Raw genomic sequence first — 21,961 nt, 5'->3', positions numbered from 1 at the left:
CTGATAAATATCAATGCAATGCAGGGCAGGGCCACACAGGAAGGGTCCACAAAGATGTCTGATTGGATTTACAGAGTAAACGCTAGGGTCCTTCAAAGAAATGATATACAGAAAAACCTTGGTGTGGGATCCATTGCTCACAGGAAATGATGACACGTGGATAGGGCAAAGAAGGAGGCATGTAGTATGTAGTATGCCTGTCTTCATAGGGCAGGGATTCGAGTATGAACATTAGCATTTCAAACCAAAGCTTGGTTTGACCACTCTTGTAATATTATGAGCTGTTCTGTTCACCACCCTACAGAGAGAATATGGTAGTAAGGAAAAGATTTCAGAAGAATTTCACCAGGATATTGCTTGGAATGGAGGGTTGTGCTATTATTAAGGGGTTGGATTGTTGTTGTTGGTCCTTTCTGTGCCTTGTGGTGCATCGGGCAGCAACCTTGCTGTTTCTTCAGCATTTTGTCTGTTTTTTACAAGACTAAGTTGCTAGCTTGAAGCTCGACACAGCACAGACCGAAAGTGTGCAAAGAGCCAGCAGGATTCAATCCCGGGATAACTCGCCTCAATGTCCGGTGTGGATGCCGCTACACAACCAGCCAGCCAGGGCTTGGATCGGGTGTGCTTATTCGCACTGAAATGGACTGTAGGGTAACCTGTTGAGATTTGTAAATTTATTGAGGGATATCAATAGATACTGTAAATAGTCCCAACAAGGGAAGAGGAGTCTAAAACTTTGTAAAGAGATCGCAGACTGTTGCAAGAAAAGTAAGATTGCAACAGTGGGTCATTTTAACTTTCTGCATACAGTACTGACTGGGAATCCCACACTGTAAAAGGACTAGATGGGATAGAGTTTGGCAAAAGTGTTCAGGAAAGATTCCTTAATCAGTACATAGATATCCCAAGGACAGTGTGTGTAATACTTGATTTCCTATTAAAGAATAAGACAGGGCAGGAGACAGAAGTCGTGTAAGGGAACACTCTGCATCTAGTGATCACTATGTCATTAGCTTCAAAGTGAATATGTAAAAAGATAGGTCTGGTCTGTGGGTTGAGACTCTAAATTGGAGAAGGGCAGATTTGAGAGAATCAGAAAGGATCTTGCCTGTGTGGATTGGGACAGGCTATTTTCTGGCAAAGGTATACTTGGTAAGTGGGAGGCCTTCAAAAGTGAAATTTTGAGAGAAAATTTACAAAGATGTTGCCAGGACTGAAGGACCTGCGTTATCAGGAAGGATTGAATAGATTTGAACTTTATTCCCTGAAATGTAAAAGATTGTGGGGAGATTTGATAGAGGTATACAAAATTATGAGGGCTATAGATTGAGTAAATGCAAGCAATTTTTTTCCACTGAGGTTGGGTGAGACTACAACTACAGGTCATGGGTTAAGGGTAGAAGATGAAATGTTTAAGGAAAACATGAAGGGACACTTTTTCAGTCAGAGGGTTGTGAGAGTGTGGAAGAAGCTGCCATCACAAGTGGTGCATATGAGCTCAATTTTAACAAGAAAAGCTTGGTTAGGTACATGGATTGGAGAGGTATGGTCTGGAGATAGTTTGATGGGCCTAGGCAGTTGAAATAGTTCAGCACAGACTAGATGAAAGGCCTGTTTCTGTGCTGTATTTTGCAATGACTATGACTGTGACTAGAGGGTAGAGGCTTAGGGTGAGATTAGAGAAACTTATAGAGGACCTGAGGATGAGCTTCAGCAAGCTGCCAGAAGAGGTGGTGGAGAAGATTTAACTACTATGCTTAAAAGTTATTGGAAAGGCTCTTAGTTGGGTAGGAAAAGTGTGGGCGAATGGAATTTGTGAAGTAAGTCATCTCAGTCAGCATGAATGAGTTAAGCCAAAGGGGCTGTTTCTATTCCGTATGATTCTGTGATACAACGAAACCACACAGCACCAATGACTTATTAACTTACATACTGGTGGAGGGGCAATAGTCAAACAGGTTATAGGAAAACTTGAAAACAGTTACATCCCACTGATGATTCTGAGCCCCACAATAAATCGGAGATTTTTTACAAGGAGCAAAATATTTACAAGACCCTGATCAGATTTTAAAATGTTTTAGCATTTAATCACAAGGGCAGAATAGCTTGCTTCAAGAGACCAGTATCATAAATGGAAATGAAATAAATAGTTGCTCATAACATAGCCTTAACAGCAAAGGATTTCCTCTGATGTGTAGCAGCATACCATAGCTTTGTCCAGAACAAAGGACAAGTCACAGTCATACTTTGGAAAAAAAAATCTTGTCTTGGAAAAGATTTTGAGATCCAGGAACAGGCTCTATCCATTGCATTTCCTTCCTTTGGAAGATCATTATCTTCACAAAAGTCAGATGTCCAACCATCCACCATCTTATCTTCCCCTTCTCCCCTCCCAAAAATGCCAGTTTCTATACAGGGTGTTAGCCATTCTATTAGCTACATTTTCTTGTTTCCACATTGTTCTCTGTTTCTCTGCGTCTTGTTCAAAATGCATGTACAAATCAACAGCATTCCTTTAAGTGAGGAGAGGTTGATTACATTAAAAGAGTTGCAACAAATCCGTACAACTTTTCCGTTCCCCAAAACTGTAACACAATATACAAAAATAGATCTTCTTCCTTTGGTTTCTTTCCTTTATTAATAATAATGATGCAAAAATAATGCTCTGGGACAGTTCAGGGATCACAATGTGCTCTAACTGGAATTTGAAGATCGTATTCGTTTAGTTCTTTTATTAACTGTAGTGAATTTAAAAGGAGCCTGGGTCTCTCCCTGGGTCTTGGGGTATCTCTTCATGAAGTGCACCTCTTGCTGGTTTTGCTGGGTTTTGGGTCCTTTTCTGGGTCTCCCTTTTTTGGTGAAGCCCACGTACCAGCCTGAGTACTTGGCAGACATCAGAGCTGTGTAGTTGTTTTCCAGCACAATCTCGATGAAGACGCACTCCTTGCTTCTCCCACTGAGCTGCAAGAAAAGGAGAAATAGGAAAATATTAATTATGTATTCTCTGGCATTTCATACTCCTCTCAGACATTGTGTAGCCCGGAAGCCAGGTCCATCCTTCTCAACACTAGAGCATGCAGAACGTCAGCATGTAGCAACATTTAGCACTTGTTCAGTCTATGCACAGGACTGATGCGGTCATATATAAAAGGAGCTATTAGGGTAAGGGTTACGTTGTGTACACAACCTGATGCTCTGTCCTGGATTCACCAATGAGTCAGTTCAGCAAGTTCAGAGCTAATGCTAGCTTGTTTTATATGTTGCCTCCCAGGTGCCAGGGTGAGGGGCATCTCAGATAGTGTTCACAACATTTTGGAGAGGGAGGGAGAGGTATTGGTACCAATGAATAGGAAGGAAAAGCAAAGGAGGTCCTGAAAAGAGAATTTAGAGAACTAGGTAGAAAGCTGAGAAGCAGGACCTCCCGGGTAGTAATTTCTGGATTGCTGCCTGTGCCATGCTCCAGTGAGGGTAGAAGCAGGATGACTTGGCAGATAAATGCATGGCTGAGAAGCTGGTACAGGGGAGCAGGACTTCAAGTTCTTGGTTCATTGTATCCCTTCTGGGGGAGGTATGACCTGTTCAAAAATGACGGGTTGCACCTGAACCTGAGGGGACCAATATTCTCATGGACAGGTTTGTTAGAGCTATTGGGGAGGGTCTGAACTAATTTGGTGAAGGGGTGGGAATCGGAGTGAAAGGACTCAGGATAAGACAGATGGTAAAAAAGTAAAGATAGAGTGCAGTCAGACTGTCAGGAAGGGCAGGCAGGTGATGGGACTTAGTTGCAGCCAACAGGCTGAGTATCAAAACATTAGGGATGCAGAATCAGAGAAGATAGCAAATACAGTACTAAAGGTGTTGTATTAAATCCGCGTAGTAAAAGAAATAAGGTGGATGATCTTGTTGCACTATTACAGATTGCCAGGCATGATGTTGTGGCATCACTGAATCATAGCTGAATCATGGTTGTAGCTGGGAGCTGATGCCCAAGGTTACACGTTATATCGGAGGAATAGGAAGGTAGGCAGAGGGGGTTGTGTGGCCCTACTGATAAAGAATGGCATCAAATCAGTAGAAAGATGTGACATAGAAAGTAGAAAGATGTTGAATCCTTGTAGGTTGAGTTAAGAAACTGCAAGGGCAAAAGGACGTTGATGGCAGGCCTCCCAGAAGTGGCTGGGAGTTGGCCACAAATTACAACAGGAAATAGAAAAGGCATGTCAAAAGGGAAATGTTATGGTAGTCATGGGAGATTTTAACATGCAGGTCTATTGGGAAAATTAGGTTGGTAATGGATCTCAAGAGAGTGAGTTAATTGAATGCCTATGAGATGGCTTTTCAGAGCAGTTTGTGATTGAGCCTACTCGGGGATCAGCAATACTGGATTGGGTGTTATGGAATGAACCAGAGGCAATTAGGGAGCTTAAGGTAAAAGAACTCTTGGCAACCAGTGATCACAATATGATTGTGTTCAACCTGAAATTTGATAAGAAAAAAAGTAAAGTCTGACGTAGCAGTATTTCAGTGGAGTAAAGGAAATTACAGTGGTACGAGAGAGGAATTGACCAAAGTAAATTGGAAGGAGCTTAAGGTAAAAGAGCAACAATTGCATGCATTTCTGGGAAAAATGAGGAAGGTGCAGGACATGCGTATTCCAAAACTGAAGAAATATTCAAATGGTAAAATAGTACAACTGTGGCTGACAAGGGAAGTCAAAGCTGTTGTAAGAGCAAAAGAAAGGGCATACAACAAAGCAAAAATTAGTGGAAAGATAGAGGATTGGGAAGTTTTTAAAACACCTACAAAACAACTAAAAAGTCATTAGAAGGGAAAAAATGAAATATGAAAGCAAGCTAGCAAATAATAACAAAGTAGATAGTAAGAGTTTTTTCAAGTATGTTAAGAACAAAGTGGATATAGGACCTCTAGAAAATGAGACAGGAGAAATATTAAGGAGAACAAGGAGATGGCTGATGAACTAGATGAGTATTTTGCATCAGTTTTCACTATGGAAGACACAAGTAGTATCCTTCATGTTGTAGTGTGTGAAGGAAGAGAAGTGGGTGCAGTTACTGTTACAAGAGGGAAGGTGCTCAAAAAGTTGAAAGACCTAAAGGTACATAAGATGATGAGAGGCATTGATTACGTGGATAGTCAGAGGTTTTTTTCCAGGGCTGAAATGGTTGCCACAAGAGGACATGGCTTAAGGTGCTGGGGAGTAGGTACAGAAGAGATGTCAGTGGTAAGTTTTTTACTCAGAGAGTGGTGGGTGCAAGGAATGGGCTGCCAGCAACAGTGGTGGCGGCGGATACGATAGGGTCTTTTAAGAGACTTTTGGATAGGTACATGGAGCTTAGAAAATAGAGGGTATAGGTAGGGACAGTTTCGGCACAACTTTGTGGGCAGAAGGTTTGCTTTGTGCTGCAGGTTTTCTATGTTTCTATGTTTCTATGTTTCTATGTTTCTAAGTCAGATGAACTGCACCCTAGGGTTCTGAAAGAAGTAGAGTTAGAGATTGTGGTGGCTGGGAAGATGTTAGACTCAGTTGTTAAGGATGAGGTGATGGAGTACTTGGTGACACAGGACGAGATAGTAGAAAGTCAGCATGGTTTTCTTCAGGGGAATTCCTGCCTGATGAACTTGTTGGAATTCTTTGAGGAATTTACAAATAGGATAGAGAAAGGGCATGCAGTGGATATTGTATATTTGGACTTTCAGAAGGCCTTTGACAAGGTGCCACACATGAGACTGCTTACCAAGTTAGGAGCCTATGGTATTACAGGAAAGTTACTAATATGGTTGGAGCATTCGCTGATTGGTTGGAGGCAGCGAGTGGAAATAAAAGGATCCTTTTCTGATTGGCTGCCATTTACTCGTGGTGTTCCGCAGGAGTCGATGTTGGGACCACTTCTTCTTATGCTGTATATAAGTAATTTAGATGATGGAATAGATGGTATTGCAGCTAGGTTTGCAGATGATTCAAAAATTGGTGGAGGGGGAGATAGCGTTGAGGAAACAGGTAGGATGCAAAAGGTCTTAGACAGATTAGGAGAATAGGCAAGAAAGTGGCAAATGAAATTCAATGTGGAAAATGCATGGTCATGCACTTTGGTAGTAGAAATAAGTGTGTGGACTATTTTCTAAATGGGGAGAAAATCCAAAAATCTGGGATGCAAAGGGACTTGGGAGTCCTTAAGGTTAACTCACAGGTTGCAGTGAGGAAGGCAAATGTCATGTTAGCCTTCATTTCAAGAAGTCTAGAATACAAAAGCAAAGACGTGATGCTGAGGCTTTATAAGGCACTAGTGAGGCCTCACCTTGAGTATTGTAAACAGTTTTGGGCCCCTCATCTTAGAAAAGATGTGCTGGCACTGGAGAGGGTCCAGAGGGGGTGAACATGGATGATTCCAGGAATGAAAGGGTTACCGTATGAGGAACATTTGAAGGCTCTGGGTCTGTACTTGCTGGAATTCAGAAGGATGGGGGGGAATATCATTGAAACCTTTCGAATGTTGAAAGGCCTAGAGAGAGTAGATGTGGAAAGGATGTTTCCCATGGTGGGAGATTCAAGGATAAGAGGGCACAGCTTCAGGATAGAGCGGCACCCTTTCAAAACAGAGATGCGGAGAAATTTTGTTAGCCAAAGGGTGGTGAATTTGTGGAATTTGTTGCCACATGCAGCTGTTGAGGCCAGGTTGTTGAGTGTATTTAAGGCAGAGATTGATAGGTTCTTGATTGGATATAGCATCAAAGGTTACTGGGAGAAGGCCGGGAACTGGGGGTGAGGAGAAGAAATGAAAAGGATCAGCCATGATTGAATGGAGGAGCAGACTCGATGGGCCTGAAGGTCTAATTATGCTCCTGTGTCTTATGGCCTTATGGTCTTTGCCCTGTATGAAATCAATATCTACATGTATTATGGCAGGTTATTGGGCCAGAATGTCTTGACACTGCCTGGCACAATATAATTGAAAGGATTCTTTTCAAATAATGTTAAAGTTTTAAATTAATTTACATTAAATAAACATGTTCTTAACGTGTATTTAATATTTGCATTGTTTTTAGTTGTTCATATCCATCTTGCTGAGATTTAGAAATGGTTTAGAAACTCCCATTTAGAGGCGGTTGAAAAGCTTTTGCGTATCAGCTTTCAAACACCTGCCTGGCTCTGTAAAATGTGTCTTGGATTCCACCCCCTGAAGCCCAGTCACTGTTACTGACTGCATACCCTGAAAACAAAGATGACTGCAAGAGCAGAGACTAGACACACCTGTGAAGTCACAAAATATGAGTGTGTGCCGGAGGAACATGAACAGGCTGAGTCAAACAGTCTGCCCACAATAACTGGAGATACCTTTACCTCAAACTTCTACCCAGCCCTCAAATTCACTTACTGTATCTCGGACGCTTCTCCTCCCCTTCTCGATGTCTCGGTCTCCATCTCTGGAGACAGACTGTCCACTGACATCTTCTACAAGCCCACTGACTCTCATAACTACCTCGACTATACCTCTTCCCACCACGCCACATGCAAAAATGCCATTCCTCGGCCGCATCTGCTCCGAGGATGAGGCTTTCCGTTCCAGGCCATCTCAAATGTCATCTTTCTTTAAGGATCGTGGTTTCCCTTCTACCGTCATCAATGATGCCCTCACCCGCATCTCCTCCATTTCCCGCACTTCGGCCCTCACCCCATCCTCCCGCAACCACAACAGGGACAGAGTACCCCTTGTCCTTACCTACTACCCCACCTGCCTCCGGATCCAGCACATTATCCTCCGCAACATCCGCCACCTTCAACAGGACCCCACCACTAAGCACATCTTTCCCTCTCCACTCCACTGTACACTATCAACCAAAAGTACTCTACTCACCTGTACACTATCAAACACCACCACTCGACTCCCCTGTACACTGTCAAACACCATCACTCTTCTCCCCTGTACACTATCAAACACCACCACTCTACTCACCTGTACACTATCAACCACAAGCACTCTACTCACCTGTACACTATCAAACACCACTACTCGACTCCCCTGTACACTGTCAAACACCATCACTCTACTCCCCTGTAGACCATCAAACACCACCACTCTGCCCCCTTGTACAGTATCAAACACCACCACTCTATTCCCCTAAACACTATCAACCAACACCACTCTACTCCCCTGTTCACTATCAAACACCACCACACTACACCCTTGTACACTACCAAACACCACCACTCTACTCCCCTGTACATGATCAAACACCACCACTCTACTCCCCTGTACATGATCAAACACCACCACTCTACTCTGCAGTTCATTGCAAAAAACAGCACAACACCATTCCCAAGTTTACTGTCAAACATCCCCACTCTACACTTCAGTGCTCTGTCAAACACCAACATTCCACTCCCCTGTCCACTATCAAACACCACCACTCTATTCACATGTACACTGTCAGACACCACCACTCTACGCCCCTGTACACTGTTAAACACCACCACTCTACTTCCCTATACACCGCGAAACAGCACCGCTCTACTCCCCTGTACAATATCAAACACCAACACTCTACTCCCCTATACATTATCGACCAACACCACTCTACTCAGCTGTAGACTGTCAAACACCTTCACTCTACTCCCCTGAACACTATCAAACCCCACCACTGTACTGGCCTGTAAACTGTCAAACACCACCACTCTACTCTCCTGCAACCTTTCAATCACCAGCACTCTACTGCCCTGTACATGGTCAAACACCACCACACTACTTCCCTCTACACTGTCAAACACCACCATTCTACTTCCCAGTACACTGTGAAGCACCACTGCTCTACTCCCCTGTACAAAATCAATCACTACCACTCTAATCCCCTATACACAATCAAACACCACCACTCTACTTCCCTGTAAACTGTCAAACACCACCACTCTACTCCACAGTACACTGTCAAAGACCACCACTCTACTCCCCTATACACTGTCAAACACCACCACTCTACTCTCCTACACACTATCAAACACCACCGCTCTACTCTCCAGTTCACTGCAAAAACAGTACAACATAATTCCCAAGTTTACTATCAAATATCCCCACTCTACACTCTATTGTTTTGTCAAACACCAAAATTCTACTCCCCTGTACACTGTCAAACACCACTACTCTACTCCCCATGTACACTGCCAAATACCACCACTCTACTCCCCCGTACACTTTCAAACACCACCACTTTACTTCCCGGTACACCGTCAAACACCACGACTCTACTCCCCTGTACAATATCAAACACCAACACTCTACTCCCCTATACACTATCAAACACCAACACGCTACTCCACTGTACACTATCAACCACAATCAAACACCATGAATCTACTCCCCTGTAAACTATCAAACACGACCACTCTGCTCCCCTGTACAATACCAAACAGAACCTCTCTAATACCCTGTACATTCTCATATTCCACCACCCTACTCCCCTGTACACTATCAAACACCACCACTCTATTCCCCTGTACGCTATCAAACAATACCACTCTACACCCATGTACACTACCAGACACCACGACTCTACTCCCCTGTACACTGTCCAACACCACCACTCTACTTCCCTGTACAGTGTCAAACACCAACACTCTACTCCCCTGTACACTATCAAACACCACCACTCGACTCTCCAGTTCATTGCAAAAGACAGCACAACACCATTCCCAAGTTTACTGTCAAATATCCCCACTCTATACTCCAGTGCTCTGTCAACACCAACATTGTACTCCCCTGTACACTATCAACCAACACCACTCTACTCCCCTGTATACTGTCAAACACCACGACTCTACTCCCCTATACTATGTTAAACACCACCACTCTACTTCCCCGTACACTATCAAACACCACCCCTCTACTCCCTTGCACACTACCAAACAACACCACTCCCCTGTACCCTGTCAAACACCACTACTCTACTCCCCTGTACACTGTCAAATACCTTCAATCTACGGAGCAGTTCATTGCACAAAACAGAACAACACCATTCCCAAGATTTCTGTCAAACATCTCCACTCTACACTCCAGTGCTCTGTCAAACACCAACATTATATGCCCCTGTATACTATTAAAAGCCACTAATCTAATCCCCTGTACACTATCAAACATGACCACTCTACTCCCCTGTACACTATCAAACACCACCACTCTACTCCCCTGTACACTATCAAAGACGACCACTATACGCCGTTGAACACTATGAAATACCACCACTCTAATCCCCTGTACTTTGTCAAACACCATCAATCTATGCACCTGTACACTTTCAAACACCACTACATTACTCCCCATGTACACTATTAAACACCACCACTCTACTCCCCTGTACACTATCAGACACTACCAGTCTACTCCGCTGAACACTATCAAACATGACTGCTTTGCTCCGCTGCACACTATCAAAAACCACCACTCTGCTCTATAGTTCATTGCAAAAAACAGTACAATACCATTCCCCACTTTACTATGTAACATCTGCACTTCAGTGCTCTATGAAACACCAACATTCTACACCACTGTACACTATCAAACACATCCACTCTACTCCCCTGTACTTTGTCAAACACCATAAATCTACGCACCTGTACAGTTTCAAACACCACAACTGTACTCCCCCGTACACTATCAAACACCACCACTCTACTCCCCTGTACACTGTCAAACACCATCAATCTACTCCCCTGTACACTATCAAACACCACCACTCTAATCCCCTGTACCCTATGAAACACTACCACTCTACCTCCCTGTACTTTATCAAACACGATAAATCTATGCACCTGTACACTTTCAAACACCACCACTGTACTCCCCTGACACTCTCAAACACCACTACTGTACTCCCTTGTACACTATTAAACACCACCACTGTACTCCCTTGTACACCATCAAACACCACCACTCCGCTGCCCTGTACATTGTCAAACACCATCAATCTACTCACCTGTACACTATCAAACACCACCAGTCTACTCCACTGTACACTGTCAAACACCAACACTCTACTCCCCTGTACACTATCAAACACCACCGCTCTATCCCGGTGCACTATAAAACCGCTCCAATCTACTCCCCTGTGCACAGTCAAACACCATCTATCTATGCACCTGTACACTATCAAACACCACCACTGTACTACCCTGAAAACTACCAAATACTACCACTCTGCTGCCCTTTACACTCTCAAACATCATTCTACTGCCCTGTACACAATCAAACACCACTACTCTACTCCCCTGTACACGATCAAACACTACCACTCTACTCCCTTGTACACTATCAAATACCACAATTCTAATCCCCTGTACACTACTGAACACCACCATCTTACTCCCCTGTACACTATCAAACACGACCACTCTACTCCATTGTACACTGTCAAACACCATCAATCTACACACCTGTACATTATCAAACACCACCAATGTACTCCCCTGAACACGATCAAGCACGACCACGCTAATCACCTGTACACTGTCAAACACCACCACTCTACTCCCCTGTAGAATACGAAACATGACCCCTCTACTACCATGTACACTAACAACCACCAGCACTCTACTCCCCTGTACTTTATAAAACACCATAAATCTATGCACCTGTACACTTTCAAACACCACCACTGTACTCCCCTGTACACTGTCAAACACCACCACCCTATTCCCCTGAACACTATCAATCACCACTACACAGCTCCGCTGTACACTATCAAACACCACCACTCTGTTCTCCAGTTCACTGCAAAAAACAGCACAACGCCATTCCCAACTTTACTGTCAAACACCCAGAGTCTACACTTCAGTGCTCTGTCAAACACCAACATTCAACACCACTGTACACTATCAAACACCACCACTCTACTCTCCTGTACACTATGAAACACTACCACTCTACTCCCCTGTACTTTGTCAAACACCATCAGTTTACGCACCTGTACAGTTTCAAACACCACTACTGTACTCCCCCGTACACTATCAAACACCACCACTCTAATCCCTGGTATACTATCGAACACCACTACTCTACTCCGCTGTACACAATCAAACACATCCACTGTACTCCCCTGTACCCTATCAAACACCACCACTCTACTCCCCTGTACACTGTCAGAAACCACCACTCTACTCCCTTGTACACTATCAAACAACAGCACTCTACTCCCCTGTACACTGTCAAACACCATCATTCTACTCCCCTATACACTATCAAACACCACCACTCTACTCTCCTGTACACTGTCAAACACCACCAGTCCGCTCTCCAGTTAAATGCAAAAAACAGCACAACACCATTCCCAAGTTTACTGTCAAACATCGCCACACTACACTTGAGTGCTCTGTCAAACACCAACACTCTACTCCCTTGTACATTACTAAACAGCACCACTCTACTCCTCTTTACATTGTCAAACACCACCACTCTACTCGCCTTTACACTACCAAACACCACCAATCTACTCCCCTGCACAGTATCAAACATCACCACATTCATCCCCTGTACACTATTAAATACCACCGCTCTACTCGCCTTTACATTGTCAAACACCATCACTTTATTCCCTGTACACTATCAAACACCACCACTCTACTCCCCTGTACACTCTCAAACACCATAACAGTACTCCCTGTACACTATTAAACAGCACCATCCTACTCCCCTGTACACTATCAAACACGACCACTCAAATCCACTGTACACTGTCAAACACCACCACTCTACTCCCCTCTACAATACCAACCACGACCCCTCTACTACAATGCACACTACCAAACACCACCAATCTATTCCCCTGTACACTATAGAACACCACCACCCAACTCCCCTGTACACTCTCAGATACCATCACTCTACTCCCCTGTACACTATCAAACACAACGACGCTACTCCCCTGTACACTGTCCAATACCACCACTCTACTCCCCTGAACACTACCAAAAACCACTACTCTACTCCACTGTACACTAACAAACTCCACCACTCTACTCCCCTATACACTATCAAACACCACAGCTCTACTCCCCTGTACACTGTCAAACACCACAAGTCTACTCCTCTGTACCCTAACAAACACCACCACTCTACTGCCCTGTACCCTATCAAACACCACCACTCTACTCCCCTGTACACTGTCAGAAACCACCACTCTACTCCCTTGTACACTATCAAACAACAGCACTCTACTCCCCTGTACACTGTCAAACACCATCATTCTACTCCCCTATACACTATCAAACACCACCACTCTACTCTCCTGTACACTATAAAACACCACCAGCCCGCTCTCCAGTTAAATGCAAAAAACAGCACAACACCATTCCCAAGTTTACTGTCAAAAATCCCAACTCTACACTTCAGTGCTCTGTCAAACATTCTACTGCCCTGTACACTATCAAACACAACCACTCTACTGTCCTTTACACTGTCAAACACCACCACTCTTCTCCCCTGTACACAGTCAAAAACCACCACTCTACTTCCCTATACACTGTCAAACACCACCACTCTGATCCCCTGTACACTATCAAACACCACCACTCTACTCCCCTGTTCACTATCAAACACTACCACTGTACAACCCTGTAGACTGTCAAACACCGCCACTCTAATCCCCGGTACACTATCGAACACCAAATCTCTACTCCCCTGTACACTGTCAAACACCATCACTCTACTAATCTCTACACTATCAAACACCACCACTCTACTCCCCTGTACACTATCAAACACCACCACTCTACACCTCTGTAAACTATCAAACACGACCACTCTATTCCCTTGAACACTATCAAACACCACCACTCTTCTCCCCTGTACACAGTCAAAAACCACCACTCTACTTCCCTATACACTGTCAAACACCACCACTCTGATCCCCTGTACACTATCAAACACCACCACTCTACTCCCCTGTTCACTATCAAACACTACCACTGTACAACCCTGTAGACTGTCAAACACCGCCACTCTAAGCCCCGGTACACTATCGAACACCAAATCTCTACTCCCCTGTACACTGTCAAACACCATCACTCTACTAATCTCTACACTATCAAACACCATCACTCTACTCCCCTGTACACTGTCAAATACCACCACTCTACTCCCCTGTATAATACCAAACACGACTCCTCTACTACCATGTACACTATCAAACACTACCACTCTATTCCCCTGTACACTATCAAACACTTCCACTCTACTGTCCTTTACACTGTTAAACACCATCAATCTACGCAACTGTACATTATCAAATACCACCAATGTACACCCCTGTAAACTATCAAACACGACCACTCTAATCCACTGTACACTGTCAAACACCACCACTCTACTCCCGTCTACAATACCAACCACGACCCCTCTACTGCAATGCACACTCCCAAACACCACCAGTCTACTCCCCTGTACACTGTCAAACACCATCAATCTGCCCACCTGTACATTATCAAATACCACCACTGTACTCCCCTGTACACTATCAAACACGACCATTCTAATCCCCTGTAGATTGTCAAACACCACCAATCTACTCCCCTGTATAATACCAAACACGACTCCTCTACTACCATGTATACTGTGAAACACCACTACTCTACTCCCCTAAACACTATTAAACACCACTACTCTACTACCCTGTACACTAACAAACACCACTACTCTACTCTACAGTTCATTGCAAAAAACAGCACAACACCATTCCCAAGTTCTATGTCAAACATCCCCACTCTACACTCCAGTGCTCAGTCAAACACCAACATTCAACTCCCATGTACCCTGTCAAACACCACCACCCTACTCCGCTGTACAGTATCAAACACCACCACTCATCTGCCCTGTGCACTGTCAAACACAACCACTCTACTCCCCTGCACACTATCAAACACTACTACTCTACTCCCCTATACACTATCAAACACCACCACTCTACTCCCCTGTACACTGTCAAAAACCACCACTCTCCCCCGGAACACTATCAAAACACCACCACTCTACTCCCCTGTACGCTATCAAAAACCACCACTCTACTCCCCTGTACACTGTCAAACACCACCACTCTGCTCTCCAGTTAATTGCAAAAATAGCACAACACCATTCCAAAGTTTACTGTCAAACATCCCCACAATACACTCCAGTGCTCTGTCAAACACCAACACTCCACTCCCTTGTAGATTACTAAACACCATCACTCTACTCCACTTTACACTCTCAAACACCACCACTCTACTCGCCTTTACACAACCAAACACCACCAATCTACTCGCCTGCACACTAACAAACACCACCACATTCATCTCTTGTACACTATTAAATACCACCGCTCTACTCCCTTGCAGATTGTCAAACACCATCACTTTACTCCCTGTACACTATCAAACACCACCACTCTACTACCCTGTCCACTATTAAAACCACCACTCTACTCCCCTGTGCACCATCAAACACCACGTCTCTACTCCCCTGTACACTATCAAACACCACCACTCTACTCTCTTGTACACTATCAAACAGCACTACTCTACCCCCCTGTACGCCATCAAACACCAACATTCTACTCCCCTGCACACTGTCAAACACCACCACTCTACTCCCCTGCACACTATCAAACACTACCACATTCATCCCCTGTACACTATTAAATACCACCACCCTACTCCCTTGTACATTGTCAAACACCATCAGTTTACTCCCTGTACACTATCAAACACCGCCGGTCTACTACGCTGTCCACTATTAAAGCCACCACTCTACTCCCCTGTACACCATCAAACACCGCGTCTCTACTCCCCTGTACACTATCAAATACGACCACTCTACTCTCCTGTACACTGTCAAACACCACCACTCTACTCCCCTACACACTATCAAACACCACTACTCTACTCCCCTATACACTATCAAACACAACCACTCTACTCATCTGTACACTACCAAACACCACCAATCTACTCCCATGTACACATTCAAATACCACTACTCTGCTCTCCAGTTAATTGCAAAAAACAGTACAACACCATTCCTAAGTTTACTGTCAAACATCCCCACACTACACTCAAGTGCTCTGTCAAACACCAACACTCTACTCCCCTGTACACTACCAAACACCACCAATTTACTCCCCTGTACACTATTAAACACCACAACTCTACTCCCCTGTACATTGTCAAACACCATCACTCTACTCCCTGTACAGTATCAAACACCACCACTCTACTCCCCTGTACACTATCAAACAACACCACTCTACTCCTCTGTATATTATCAAACAGCAATACTCTACTCCCCTGTACACTGTCAAACACCACCACTCTATTCGTGTGTACACTGTCAAACACAATCAATCTACGCACCTGTACACTATCAAACACCACCACTGTACTCCCCTGTACACTATGAAACACCACCACTCTACTTCCCTGGACACTGTCCAAGAATTCCGCTCTACTCCCCTGTACAATATGAAACATGGCACCTCTACTACCCTGTACACAATCAAATATCACCACTCTACTCCCATGCACACTATCAAACACCATCACTCCACTCCCTGTACACTGTCAAACATGACTGCTCTACTCCTCTGGACACTATCAAACACCACTACTCTACTCCCCTGAACACTATCAAACACTGCGACACTACACCCATGTACACTATCAAATGCCACCACTCTCATCCACTGTACACTATCAAACACCACTGCTCTACTCCTCTGTACATTGTCAAACACCATCACTCTACTTCCTGTACACTATCAAGCACCACCGCTCTACTCCCCTGTAAACTATCAAAACCACCACTCTACACCCCTTTACACTATTAAACACCAAACTCTACTCTCCAGTTCATTGCAAAAAACAGCACAACATGATTCCCAAGTTTTCTGTCAAATATCCCCACTCTACACTCCAGTGCTCTGTCAAACACCAACATTCTACTCCCACTGTACACTGTCAAACACCACCACTATACTCCTCTGTAGAGTATCAAACAACACCACTCATCTCCCCTGTACAGTGTCAAACACAACCACTCTACTCCCATGCACACTACCAATCACCACTACTCTACTCCTGTATACACTATCAAACACCACCACTCTACTCCCTTGTAGAATGTGAAACACCATCATTCTACTCCCCTGTACACTATCAAAGAGCACAACTCTACTCCCTTTACACTATTAACACCACAACTCTACAGTTCATTGCAAAAAACAGCACAACACCATTCCCAAGTTTTCTGTCAAACATCCCCACTCTACACTCCAGTGCTCTGTCAAACACCAACATTCTACTCCCCTGTACACTGTTAAACACCACCACTCTGCTCTCCAGTTAATTGCAAAAAACAGCACAACACCATTCCCAAATTTACTGTCAAACATCCCCACACTACACTCCAGTGCTCTGGCAAACACCTGTACACTATCAAACACCACCACTCTACTCTGCTATACACTATCAAAGACCACCACTCTAATCTCCTGTACAGTATCAAACAGCACTACTCTGCTCACCTATACACTATCAAACACCACCACTCTAGTCTCCAGTTCATTGCAAAAAACAGCACAACACCATTCCCAAGCTTACTGTCAAACATCCCCAGTCTACACTCCAGCGCTCTGTCAAACACCAACATTCTACTCCCCTGTACACTGTCAAACACCACCACTCGACTCACCTGTACACTACCAAACTCCACCACCCTACTCCCCTGTACACTGTCAAACACCACCACTCTACTCCCCTGTACAGTATCAAACACCACCACTCATCTCCCCTGTACACTGTCAAACACAACCACTCCACTCCCCTGCACACTATCAAACACCACTACTCTACTCCCCTATACACTTTCAAACACCACCACTCTACTCCCCTGTACAGTGTGAAACACCAGGATTCTACTCCCCTATACACTATCAAACACCACCACTCTACTCCCCTGTACACTGTTAAACACCACCACTCTGCTCTCCAGTTAATTGCAAAAAACAGCACGACACCATTCCCAAGTTTACTGTCAAACATCCCAACACTACACTCCATGCTCTGTCAAACACCTGTACACTATCAAACACTACCACTCTACTCTCCTGTACACTATCAAACACCACCACTCTAAGCTCCTGTACAGTATCAAACAGCACTACTCTGCTCACCTATACACTATCAAACACCACCAGTCTAGTCTCCAGATCATTGCAAAAAACAGCACAACACCATTCCCAAGCTTACAGTCAAACATCCCCAGTCTACACTCCAGTGCTCTGTCAAACACCAACATTCAACTCTCCTATACACTATCAAACACCACCACTCTACCCCCCTGTACACTGTGAAACACCACCACTCTACTCCCCTGCACACAAACATACACCACCACACAACTCCTCTGTACACTATCAAACAACATCACTCTACTCACCTGTACACTACCAAACTCCACCACCCTACTCCCCTGTACACTATCAAACGCCATCACTCTCAATCCCCTGTACACTATCGAACACCACAACTCTACTCCCCTGAACACTCTCAAACACCATCACTCTATTCCCCTATACACTATCAAACACCACCACTCTACTCCCCAGTACACTGTCAGACTCCACCACTCTACTCCCCTGTACATTATGAAGCACCACCACACTACTCCCATGTACACTATCAAACACCACCACACGACTCCCCTGTATACTATCAAACACCACCACTCTACTCCCCCGTACATAGTCAAACACCACCAGTCTACTCCCCTGTACAATGCCAAACACGACACCTCTACTACTCTGTACACAATCAAACACCACCACTCTACTCCTCTTGACACTATCAAACACCACGACTCTACTCCCCTGAACACTATCAAGCACCGCGACTCTACGCCCCTGTACACTATCAAATACCACCACACTCATCCCCTGTACACTATTAAACACCATCGCTCTACTCCCCTGTACATTGTCAAACACCATCACTCTACTCCCTGTACACGATCAAACACCACCGCTCTACTCTCCTGTAAACTATCAAAACCACCATACTACTCTCCTTAACAATATTAAACACCACAATTCTACTCTCCAGTTCATTGCAAAAAACAGCACAAAACCATTCCCAAGTTTTCTGTCAAACATCCCCACTCTACACTCCAATGCTCTATCAAACACCAACATTCTACTCCGCTGTACACTGTCAAACATCACCACTCGACTCCCCTGCACACTATCAAACACCACTACTCTACTCTCCTATACACGATCAAACACCACCACTCTACTCCCCTGTACGGTGTGAAACACCAGCATTCTACTCCCCTATACACTATCAAACACCACCACTCTACTCTCCAGTTAATTGCAAAAAATAGCACAACACCATTCCCAAGTTTACTGTCAAACATCCCCACACTACACTCCAGTACTCTGTCAAACACCAACACTCTACTTCCCTGTAAATTACTAAACACTACCACGCTACTCCCCTTTACACTGTCAAACACCACCAGTCTACTATCTGTACACGACCAAACACCATCAATCTACTCCCCTGTACACTATCAAACATCATCACATTCATCCCCTGTACACTATCAAACACCACCGCTCTACTCTCCTGTACATTGTCAAACACCATCACTCTGCACCCTGTACACTATCAAACACCACCGCTCTACTCCCCTGTACACTGTCAAAACCACCACTCTACTCCCCTTTCCACTATTAAACACCAATAATGTACACTATCCCCTGTGTCCCAGTGGGTAAATTGATTGGGTTAAAATTTCCGAAAGAAAGAAAAGGCAAACAGCAGATATGGAGGTTGAGGAATTTCTAAAGGCGCTGACCTTGGAGGCATTCGAGGATGCCAGAAAAGCAGAATTGGCAGATGTGGCCAAACGGTTGAATCTTGTTAAGGGGAAGTTGACAATGAGGAGAGAGGAGATACACAGAGCTATCGTAGAGCACTATGTATTTAAAGGTGTGTTTCCCCAAGGGGAGCTGGAGGTGATATCTATTGGACAACCTGGTGGAGACGCAGTAGAGGTGCAGCTTGAAAAACTGAGACTCGAGCACGAGTTCCGGGTACGGCAGCTAGAACATGAAGAGAAACAGTTAGAACGACAGCGAGAAGAGAGAGAGAGGCAGTTGGAGCGAGAAGAGAGGCAGAGGGAAAGGGAATTCGAGCTGGAGAGGTTAAATATGAGGGCAGAACAGGGGCCCATGCCAAACGAAGGTGGAGGGTTCAGGGCGACCTAGGAGGTTAGGCTGGGGTTCCCCCATTTGACGATACCTATGTGGATCGGTACTTTCTCCATTTCGAAAAAGTTGCTGCAAGTCAGGATAAGTGGGCTGTTTTGCTTCAGAGTGTACTTAAAGGAAAAGCCCAACAAGCGTACTCAGCTTTGTCTGCAGAACATGCCCAGAGGTATGAGGTGGTGAAAGAGGCCATCCTCAGGATTTATGAGTTGGTCCTGGAGGCATACCGGCAAAGGTTCCGGAATGCGAGGAAACAGTGGGACCGCACGTATTTAGAGTTTGCCCGTGAGATGCAGACATATTGTGAGCGTTGGTGCACCTCGAAGGGGGTAAATGGGGATTATGACAGACTGCTACAGCTGATCCTGATTGAGCAGTTTAAAGGTTGTGTTCCTGAAGGTATGAGACCCTACCTAGATGAGAAAGAGGCAGCCACGTTAGCCGCAACTGCTAAGTTAGCGGATGAGTACGCGTTGACGCATAAAATGAAGTTTGCCCCGAGTAAAGGCTACCAGAAGGGTAGTCCAGACGGCGGGGAGAGTCCGCCAGAAAAGTCAGTAAGTAAGCCGGGGACTAGGGAGAAGGATAAGGTAGACTGGGAGCAGTCTGGTAGGAAGTCTCCTGGGTCGTATGTTACAATTGTGGGAAAGCCGAACACGTTGCGTCCAGGTGCTTTGCCCTAAAGATGGAGACGGGGAAAGGAAAAATGGCAATTTCGACTAGCTGTATTGAGCTGGTAAACAAACGGCTAGGAGAGGAAAGGTCTGCCAAAGTTCAGGAAGGGCGCGAGAGGTTTATCTCGGCCGGATTGGTGTCGGTGAAGGAGCGGTTAAACCCAGTTCCAGTACGGATCTGGAGAGACACGGGAGCGTGTCAGTCATTGATATTAAAGGGTGTGTTAGACTTTAGTTCAGAGACCGAGACTGGGAAAGTCAGGGTCATAAACGGCATTGGAAAAGGGACAGAGTCAGTCCCTTTGCACCAGATACACCTACAAAGCAACTTGGTCTCTGGACTAGTCACAATTGGGGAGAGGCCCGAATTACCAATGAAAGGCATGGAAGTCTTGCTCGGTAATGACCTCGCCAGGGGAATTGTGCTCTCAGCAGTGAGATTGACAGGTCAGCCTGCCAGCATTGAGGCCCCACCCATGGACTCACAGGTTCACCCCGTTTGCGCAGTGACTCGGTGTGCGTCCAGAAAGACTGCCGAAGTAAATTTAGCTGAGACGTTTCTACCAGCCGTGTACCAGGAGGTAGAAAGTGAAAAGAAGGAGTGTAGTGAAACAGGAGGAAGTGAGGGAGCTGAGGCAGACTTAGCATTAACCAGGAAGGATTTTGTACAGGCGCAGGAGCGAGACGAGGAGGTGATGGTTTCGGCGGAGACAGCTCTCTCTGAAGCAGCAGTGAAAAGGGAGCCAGTAGGCTATTGTGTGGAGGAGGGAGTGCTAAGGAAGAAGGGGAGACCAAGTACCGCACCCGCAGATGAGGAATGGGGGATGGTGCCAAAAATTTATGGGATGAGATTCTTAACCTGGCCCACAAGATATCCCTCCGTGGACATTTTGGGGGAGGGAAACAGTCGACGGAATCATGAAAGAGTTTTACTGGCTGCACAGGAGGAAGGATGTTATTGACTATTGCAGACGTGAGTTAAC

At 45.0% G+C, this 21,961-nt stretch overlaps 1 protein-coding gene across 1 annotated transcript in view; it reads right to left on the bottom strand.

The window, feature by feature from the left end:
* Nucleotides 1-2,694: 2,694 nt before the first annotated feature.
* Nucleotides 2,695-21,961, bottom strand: part of LOC134348979 (fibroblast growth factor 18-like) — a 268,321-nt gene continuing 249,054 nt past the window's right edge. Inside the window, exon 5 of the mRNA XM_063052796.1 lies at nucleotides 2,695-2,961. Within this exon, the coding sequence (XP_062908866.1) occupies nucleotides 2,695-2,961 (267 nt within the window). The remainder of the gene's footprint in view (nucleotides 2,962-21,961) is intronic.

This window comes from Mobula hypostoma, chromosome 7 (genome assembly GCF_963921235.1).
Source record: "Mobula hypostoma chromosome 7, sMobHyp1.1, whole genome shotgun sequence".
NCBI lineage: Eukaryota > Metazoa > Chordata > Chondrichthyes > Myliobatiformes > Myliobatidae > Mobula > Mobula hypostoma.
This window is presented reverse-complemented; position numbering and strand designations above follow the sequence as displayed.